The sequence below is a fragment of the Capsicum annuum genome, chromosome 5 (genome assembly GCF_002878395.1).
Source record: "Capsicum annuum cultivar UCD-10X-F1 chromosome 5, UCD10Xv1.1, whole genome shotgun sequence".
Taxonomy (NCBI): Eukaryota; Viridiplantae; Streptophyta; class Magnoliopsida; order Solanales; family Solanaceae; genus Capsicum; species Capsicum annuum.
Window position 1 is genome coordinate 216,189,305 of NC_061115.1, and position 9,388 is coordinate 216,198,692.

At 37.1% G+C, this 9,388-nt stretch overlaps 1 protein-coding gene across 1 annotated transcript; it reads left to right on the plus strand.

Annotated features, from left to right (window-relative positions):
• The first annotated feature begins 204 nt into the window (after positions 1 to 204).
• On the plus strand, positions 205 to 4,794 carry LOC107872684 (ankyrin repeat-containing protein ITN1-like). The gene is made up of 3 exons (XM_047412760.1): positions 205 to 902; positions 3,254 to 3,780; positions 4,076 to 4,794. Exons 1-2 carry the CDS (start codon positions 518 to 520, stop codon positions 3,271 to 3,273), a joined length of 405 nt encoding a protein of 134 aa, XP_047268716.1. The 5' UTR covers positions 205 to 517; the 3' UTR covers positions 3,274 to 3,780; positions 4,076 to 4,794.
• The last annotated feature ends 4,594 nt before the right edge of the window (positions 4,795 to 9,388 follow it).

Here is a 9,388-nt window from a genome sequence, read left to right on the forward strand (position 1 = left end):
CTTGGAAATAGAAGCAAAGGACTCTCAATTTCATTGGATTCTTCAATATCAACAATATCAGCTGATAGCCACACCATATATATAAAATGACCAGTCTGGTATCTTCAGCTATTCTAATATAAAGACTAAACAAAGACTTCATTAAAAAAATATAACACACCTAGAAGTTCTACTCCGGCCAGGCTGGCATAATATTAAGAAATTCAAATGCAAAGACATAGATAAATAGACTTCATCAAGTACACGTATATATATACTCCATCCATCAGTTCACAGGATTATCGTTGGAAGATTTTAAATAAAACACCAAATCAAAAAGAATGGATCCAGACTTGTATAAAGCTGCGATGAGAGGCAATATTGGAGATGCCAATTTTCTACTTGGTGATCATCTGAAAAGGGATGAAGAAAACAGCTACCAAGTCACTCCGAAGGGTAAGACGGTCCTTCATGTCTCAGCCCTCTATGACCACTCCCATTTCGCGGCAGAAGTCCTTAAGATTACTCCGGCAATGTTATGCTGTCAAAAAAAGAAAATGAAACCTCTCTTCACATAGCAGCTAATGAAGGGCACACTGAAGTTGTCCGTGTGCTACTTGCATGTATAGAAGGTCATAATACTAAGGAGAAACTCACGAGGATGCCGGATGCTAGTGTAGATACAGCGCTGCACAAGGCCGTGAGGAGCCAACATCTAGATGTGGTTAATCTCTTGGTGAAAGAAGATTCTGAATTCGAATTTCCACCTAACCATGCGCAGGAGACGCCACTGTATCTGGCGGCTGTATCTGGTTTTCATGATACTTTGATTAACATCTTGGAATCCTGCAAGAAACTAACTTATGCTGCAGGTCCATCTAAAAGAACGCCTCTGCATGCAGCAGTAATTCAGGAACATAGCGGTACACAATTTTTGTTATTTGCTATATCAACATCTAACTTTAGTTGACTTTCCCATATTTAACACCGGCTTCATAAATTTGGATTAATCATGTCGATAGTCTCACTAGGATCCTCCATTAGCTGCCTCAACTTATAATCTAATGGACTAATTTTCTTACTGGTTAATCTCTGACAACTACCCCAATCCCTTTTCTCCTCTCCAAAAGACTATTTGGCCCAGGTGTAGGGAACGATGTGAACAAAGACTTTCTAAACTAGCCAACCAAAATCAATCGTGATGAGGTTATTTAATATCTTTTCAATATCTGTGCAACGATATATTCTTTGACTAAAATTTTTTTCTAAACAACCTCTCTACTTCTTCGGAGGTAATGGTATGGACTGCGTACATTTTGCCCTCCTCAGACCCCACTATGTGGGAATACACTGGGTATATTGTTGTTGCATCTGTGGATGTTCTAACAGCTAGACAGGTGACAACACTTGTCTTTTCCAGTGAGCTGGTTTTTTCAGCATCCTAAATTTGATATCCATTTTAGTGGTAATGGAAGTTGTTTCACCCGGAGGGAAGAGGAGAAGAGGGGATTGTTGATTGTGAGATAGCTAATTTTTCCATTAGATTCAAATGGTAATCGAGAAACTGGACGAAAGGCCCTCTAGAGAGGAGTTTCATCTGATATTTTGACTTATTCCTTCAAAATTCAAATGTAGAAACTTCTAGGCATCAAGAATTACCATTTAAAATGGTATAAATGCGTGAAGTAAAAATTATGTTCGTAGCATTCACATCATGTAACGCCCCGAAATCTAGTTACCGGGATGTCAGACGGTGCTCCGAATTACAAGTAGTCCTGAGCTAACCCCGGCTGCCTTCTATTAGATCTAATTTTCAAAACAAGGCAACCTGAATGGGAATCATAACAAATGTGGAAAAATTATCTGAAACATAAGGATTTATATGAAAACCAATTATGCATTTATCTGAGTAAATGCATAGCTGAGTTCTGTAAACTGTACTAATCTGTAAAGTGGATTTCAAAGCTGACCAATGATCAAAAGATCAAAGTTTTTCTAAAAATCTGTAAATATTTTGTTCATAAGATGCTTAAAAACATCATCTTTCTTGTAATAATAATGTTCAATCTTGGGGTAATAACCCATGCATCAATCTCATGTTAAATCATCATAGTAATCATGCTTGATAATATAAATATTAATAAAACAACTCAAAATCTGAAAATTTCAGCAACATGCATGGAATTCAACTTCTAAATCATTGGAAATATCATAAGCATGTAAATAACAATAATGGGTATAAACCCTAACTTCAATTTCATGGAAAATCATATAGATTACAGTAAATTTGTAATTAAATTAAAGTTTTGGGTACAAGGACGAAAAAACTATCCTTGTTCAAATCCCACATACCTTAATTGATGATCTAGTAGTTAATACTTGGATCTCTATTGATGCTTTGGAGATGAATTCTTGAAGTTCTTGACTTGAGAATTCTAAATCTTGAATTTCCTTGGAAGATTAATGGAGGAATTTGAGTTGCTTGGGGACTGGGGAGAAAGCTTGACGAGCTAGAGTTTGGCTTGAGAGAAATTTGATGAAAAGTGAATGTAAAGTGCATTTAATTCACTGTTTAAGACCGACTAGGGGATGGGAGAATGACCAAAATGTCCTCTTTAAACCCTAAACGAAACTGAAAAATGCAACATTTTGCGAATTGGGTGGCCACCACGACGCTCCACTATCGCGGTGGCTCACTGGAATTTGGACGAGCAGAAACTGGGCTCCCTCTTTGACGCGCCACATTCATGGAGCCCTTATGTTTGTCATTTTGACCACTGGAGCGACGTGCCAGTATCGCGAGGTCTCACTGGAAATTGTCAAACAGGAAATTGGCCCTCTCCACGACGCGCAAATATCGTGTAGGGCCACTAGAATGGGACAATTGAGAATTTACATTGATCCGTGACGCGCTAAGGGTCAAAATGACGGTGTTTTACGACTGGAACTTGAAATAGCCATAACTTCTTACCCGGTTATCGGATTTAGGTGAATCTTATATCGTTGGAAACCTAATTCAATTTCCCACACAATGTAAAGTCTAAATCTAAAGAATTCCATACAAAATAAATATCATTCATTGTAGAAGCTAATCTTTGATATTTTTGGGACGAGTTTAAGTTAGGAAAAGTTCGGGCACATTACTAGTTATGCAACCGCTTTAAAAATATTTATCTATAATATCTGTTAATGATTTCATAATTTCTATTGTGCAACTATATTTGTGATAAGATCTAACCCTTTATTTATGTATTTATCGTGTTGACACATCCAGATTGCATTAGATCACTATGACGTTGGAATAAGCCTTCATGCGAGGAACCTGACTTATGGGGTTGGAATTCACTGCACTATGCTGTTAAATTAGGATTGGCGGATGTAGTTTATGATATTCTGTGGTGGAAAAAGTCTTTACTATACCTTTCTGTAGGCAGTGAAAATGCCTGGACGACAGCATTTCACATTGCAGCCAGTGAAGGTGACGTAAACATGATCAATGAGCTATTAAATCACTGCCCTGATTGTCGAGATTTTCTTAACAACAATAGTCAAAATGCTCTTCATGTTGCCGTATTAAACAATCAAGAAAAGGTAGTCCGCTTCTTATAAGACTCTGATAAGTGCGACAACCTTGTTGATGAGCCAGACAACGACGACAACACTCCTCTCCATTTGCTTGCTGCCTCTGGTAACCATATGTGTGAATTAATAAACCATCCTAGAGTGAAGAAGATGTCATTTAACAAAGAAAACTAGACTCCACTTGATATTGCATTGTCATGCAGAGTGGCAACAAAGAAGGTAAGCGGCCGCACATTTGTTTTTCAAATACTGGTTGTGCTTGAGTATATGATGGTTAAATATTGATAAACTAGATCAAGGATTATGTCAAGCAAAAGAACGATTTGCATGCACTCACAAATCTTCAGATTTTTTCCATTCTTGATGTGGTGTTGAAACATCAAGTACAACTTTAATTCTATTTCTTGCTCTACCTTGGCCTGAATTTATTTTACATGATATCATTGTCTCGTAAGCTAGGATCCGAGTAGTTTATATTTTACATCAATATAAACTATACTATTGATGAAAATAGGAGAAATTGATGGAGGATTTGTGTAGCATTGGCCGATTTGGAAAACGTGACTCTGAGGTAAAGCGGAAGTACAAGTACATGCCCAATCCAAATGATGAAACGAGAACGGGATTCAAAATGCAACTGAGGGAAAATGATCACGATAAAGATAAAAAGGTAGATCAAATAGCAGTTGAAAGTATCATGAAGTCAGCTCAACTCCATATTATTGTGGCCACTTTGATAATGACAGTCACTTTCGCCGCTGGTATCACATTGCCAAGAGGTTTTGAGAGCAACCCTTATAGCCTTAACCAAGGGATGGCTATTCTAATAAGGAAAACATCATTTCGTGCATTTGTTGTTTCCGACGCCATTGCCTTCACATTCTCAGCTGTTGCCATATTCATTTACTTCCTCATGGCAGATGTAAGTATAGATCCTTAAGATAAGAAAATTTTAGAGAAGCTTTATCATCTCTCAGGTGTTTGTCTATGCTTGTCAATGTTTGCAGTTGTAATTGCATTCGTAACTGGTATGTTTGCTACTTTATCACATTCACTTGGTCTTGCCGTTACTATCTGTTTCATAGGTTGCCTCTCTATTTTATTGTACTTCTTGGCTTTTATTTATACTTGGAGAAAAATATGATGAGAGTAAGATGAAGAATATAAGAGAGTAGGGAGACATGAATGCGAGCTACTACTTGTACTTATTGCTTCCAAATAAATATGATGATGGATATATAAGAATTTGATATTGCTTCCAAATGTATAATTCAACTACATATTTCAGTTTTTACCCAATACCTTGAATGACAGATATGGTTTTTAGTCCATTACGTGTTATTTTACTAATACATCCTTTATCACATGATATATGTAAGATCATTTTTTTGGCACCGACGATGCTATAGACCTAATGTATCTTCACTAAATAATTCATGGTTCATACAGCAACAGAAAGTGGAGTTTGGGGAGAATTTCTGAATTTTGATAGACCTTCACCGCAAGGAAAAACAATTCAAAGCAGCCCGGTGCACCAAAGCAGTCGTAAAATTAAAGGAACAATAACTACAACAGAATACTATGATAATCGAAGTACAAAAGAGTAATAGAAATTGAAGGAAGAGAAACTACAAGAGTAGTACTACGACTAATGAACTAGTACCAAATTCATTTCCTCCATCATTTCTTGTCTAATCAGCTCTTTCCAATATTTCTTCGGTCTACACTACCTCTCTTGAAACCATTCATAGCCAATCTCTTGCACCTCCACGGTGTGGCATACGCTCCCCTCTTCTTTACATGCCCGAACTATCTCAGTCTCGCTTGCCGCATCTTGTTCATCATCAAGGCCGCTTATACTCGAATATCTTCATTTCTAATCCTATATCTTAGTCCCACACATCCATCTTAGCATCCTCATATCCGTAACTTTTATCTTCTGAACGTGAGTTCTTGACTGGACAACATGAATCTATAGGCGAGGTCAATTCCTCTTGTAAATCGCCTTTAAGAAATACCAACACCATATTACAAATCCCCTTACTAACATGTCTTAAACCAACTAAATGGTATCCCCCATATGATCATCTTTTTCTTCCGTTATGTCCTATCTTTCACTAAGTCTGCATAAATTCCGAGAGTTTATAGGTCTTTTGAGACAATTTCGCTTATGCGATAAAAAATGTGCCTTAAGAGATGCAATGAAATTTCCAGGATACATGCTATCAGAAGTGATATAGACCGTCATCTGTATGACTTAAACTTGAAAGATTCAACCTTTGAAATTCTTAAAGCTGTATTTATTGTACTTTAGAAATTATGGATTCAAAATATTATATTTGTTGATAGTTAGTGGCTTTTCTCTCTTCCTCTCCCTCTTTATATAACACACACACAAGAAAAAAGGCACCTCGGTGCATAAAGCTTCCGTTATGCGCAGGGTCCAGGGAAGGGCCCCGCCACGAGGGCGTATTGTATGCAACCTTACCTTGCATTTGTGTTAGCTTTTCCAAGGCTTAAACCCGCGACCTTCTGTTCACATGAAAACAACTTTACCACTTAGTCAATCTTTATCATCAACAAACAAAGAGACTCACACATATATACATATTCATTTCGAGAATACTGTGCTCGCAATTTACATGCCTTTTATCTGTTAATGATTATATAATCTCTGCATAAGTGATACAGTGTTTGGTTTCCTGTAGTAAATTCCATTGAACATAACTTAAATTAATGGGTTCTCAAGTCAAAATATTTATAGATATTCAGTGATTTCTTAATATATATAGAGGATCCGGCAAAAACCATTAGATTCAGATGGTGAATCCACAAAACCAACGTTGTGAATCCACCCATGTATGTTCTAACATTGCTGTCGTAAATTTAATATATTTTTGCAAGTTGTTGTCATGCCATGCTTGTCGAGGACAATTATCTGTAAAGAGATAAGCATCCAGTACATCTTCACAGGGTCCTATTGCCCCCTTGAACTCAATTTTAGCGTAATTTCTGTCATCCTTTTGTGCTGATGTGGCGTCAAAGGTGCCACATCAGCTAAAAAGGTTGACAAACGGTGTCACACCAGCTGAAAAGATTGACAAAAATACACTAAATTTGAGTTCAAGGGGGTAATAGGACCCCGGTGAAGTCGAAGTGTGTCGTAACAAATTTGGTCCTAGTTCGGGAGGTGCTAGATGCTTTACTCAGTTATAAAACATAAAACCCAAACAAGAAGTTATCCCTTTTCTTTTGATGAAGGCAAAGAGTGAAAGGCAAGTAGTGGTACTTAGTTTTCTATTTTGGAGATTCATCAAGAAGAGTATTCTAATATTATTCTTTTTTTTTTCTATATAATGGTTAATATTAGTGTGTCATTAATAGATAGTTGCCACAACTAAATGAATTTGATCTGCCTTCATAATGTTTTCAATTAATTTTTCATCTCAACTAGCTCTGTCTTCATGATCATTACCCTCCGACCACAAACATCGCGAGCAAGATTGCTTTCTCTGGATGAAGAAACAATTACAATCTTAATTCAAAGATGCTAATAGGAGCATCCAAAGGTGTCGCCTAGTGATCAATGAAGTTTGTTGTGCACTACGAAGTCTAAGTTTCAATTTTCACTAGAATCTAAATGCTAGGGTGATTTCTTCCGATCTGTTCTAGCATTGGTAGATGGAGTTTACCGTTAACAGTTGTTGTTGACCCTGTGAAAAAAGTTGAACAAATTCCTTGCTTCCTTAAATACCTTTCCTTTTCTTTTCTTTTTTTATCAAAGGCAAATGTTTGTGTGGTGTCCAGAATATTTCTTTAAACAAAAAAGGGCAGCCCAATGCACTAAGCTCCCATGATGTGCAAGGTCCGGAGAAGGGCCCGATCACAAGGATCTATTTTACGCAACCTGAATTTACATTTTTGCAAGGGGCTGTTTCCAAGGCTTGAACCCGTTACCTCCTGCTCACATTGGACGAGGATTTGTCGCCATATAGAAGTAGCTGAATATAGCACCAACGAAGCATGCAAAGGCGATGGCATCCATTGTAACAAATGCACGGAACACTGTTTTCCTCTAGATGAAACATTATTTAGAAATATTCTGAATACACATATCTTCACCTTTGATCGGAATAAAGGTATTTATTGTTTGCTTTGATCATAAGAAAGGAATTTGTAAAGAAAAACAACATGAGTAAAGACAGCTTTTTATTATTTAAGATCTTCTTATGACTCTTTTTCCAACACAAACAAGGCTATGTAATTGAAAATGATAGAACAAGAAAAATATTTTCACGTGGTTCAAATAAATTTGGAAAATCAAGTTTTTTTTTTTGGTATTACAAATTCAATGCTTTATAACGCAGACTCTTGCAGAAATGCAGGATAAGGCCACGTACAATAGACCCCAGTGGTCTGGCCTTCTTCCCCCGACCCTACGCATAGCTACAATGCTTTACACTGCAATCTTTTCTTTTGGAGTAATGACATTCACTTTGGTGCTTAAGAAGCAACCTATGATCATATTCTCTTGTTTTTTCTCTTTTTCTTTTTTTGGTTCCTTTCTTAACTTGTAAAGTCGAGTATGTTGCTGCTGCCTTATGTGTTAGTCTTACAATTTGGCATTGGAAGTTGATAAAGATGCTACAAGAGCAAGCTACTAGAGATAATATTGCATGTTACTAAGAAGTACTGTTACTTTTGTTAAAGAATCCCATATTCCATGAATGAGAAAGCAAGCTACCACAGATAATATTGCATGTTAATAGGTACCGTTGGTTTGGTGAAAGAATACGCCTTCCATAGAGACTCGCGTCTATGTTACAACCTTGACATGTTCATTGGCTTGCAGTTCTTCAATCTTTTTGTATAATGTTCTTGAGTGATAGATATGTCATCAAAATGTTGTTTAAAAGTTAATATGAATTCTTATTGTATATGTTGAGTCAGGTGAATCGGAGTAATGTCCGCCAGTCTCATGGGGAATGGGAGCCAATGATCGCCATTTGAGTTGGCTACAAGATTTTCTTTGTTCTGTAGTCATGTTTTGTTCGTTTCTTAAGTAATCGACTACTCTACTTGCTTGTTTTTATGAGAAAAGAATCATAAGATGAAGTGAATCTTAAGAGATCCAAGTATTACTTTTTATGTTCATGATATTCTTTCATTTTTTGACATGAATGCGATATACGGAAACATCAAAATCCCTTTCTTGTGATCAAGGCAAGCACCAGATATCTTTCTTCTTAGAATTCACTAAGAATCTAATTAGTTTTTCCTATATATAATAATGTTTATCAGAGAAAGCAAAGGACTCACAGGATTGTCATTGGGAGATCTTGGATAAAACTCCAAATCCAAAATGGATCAGACCTTCTACAGTGCTGCGATGAGAGGCAATATCGGAGATGCCAATTTTCTATTCGCTGATCATCTGAAAAGGGATGAAGAAAACAGCTAACAAGTCACTTAATGTAACTCCCTCTAGAAAATCGTGCAATACGTTGTCCTGCAATAGCATGTGCATGGGATTAGAAGCTTAAATTGTGAAAAATATTCTCAGTGTAAAAGAGACTTAGTCTCATTTTTAGATCTTGATCTTCGGGGATTTTATTTTCAACCTTCCCGACCTCCATTTTTAGATTTTCTTGTTGCGTTGTGATGGGGCAAGGTTGTAGTATGTCTCGGATGAGTTTCAGAATTTTTAGACGAGCATAAGGGCGAGTTTGGATTGCCATTCTAGTAGGGTCCCACGATTTGCCCGCGCCGCCCGCTGGATCGCCTGGAAGGGAGCCTGCAATAGGGTAGGCGACGCCTGGCCTAGGGT

Coding starts and splice junctions, on each gene's coding strand:
- LOC107872684 (XM_047412760.1), top strand. CDS start 518: ATGCTGTCAAAAAAAGAAAATGAAACCTCTCTTCACATAGCAGCTAAT. Junction 903..3,253: donor AGTAATTCAGGAACATAGCG/GTACACAATTTT, acceptor TGACACATCCAG/ATTGCATTAGATCACTATGA.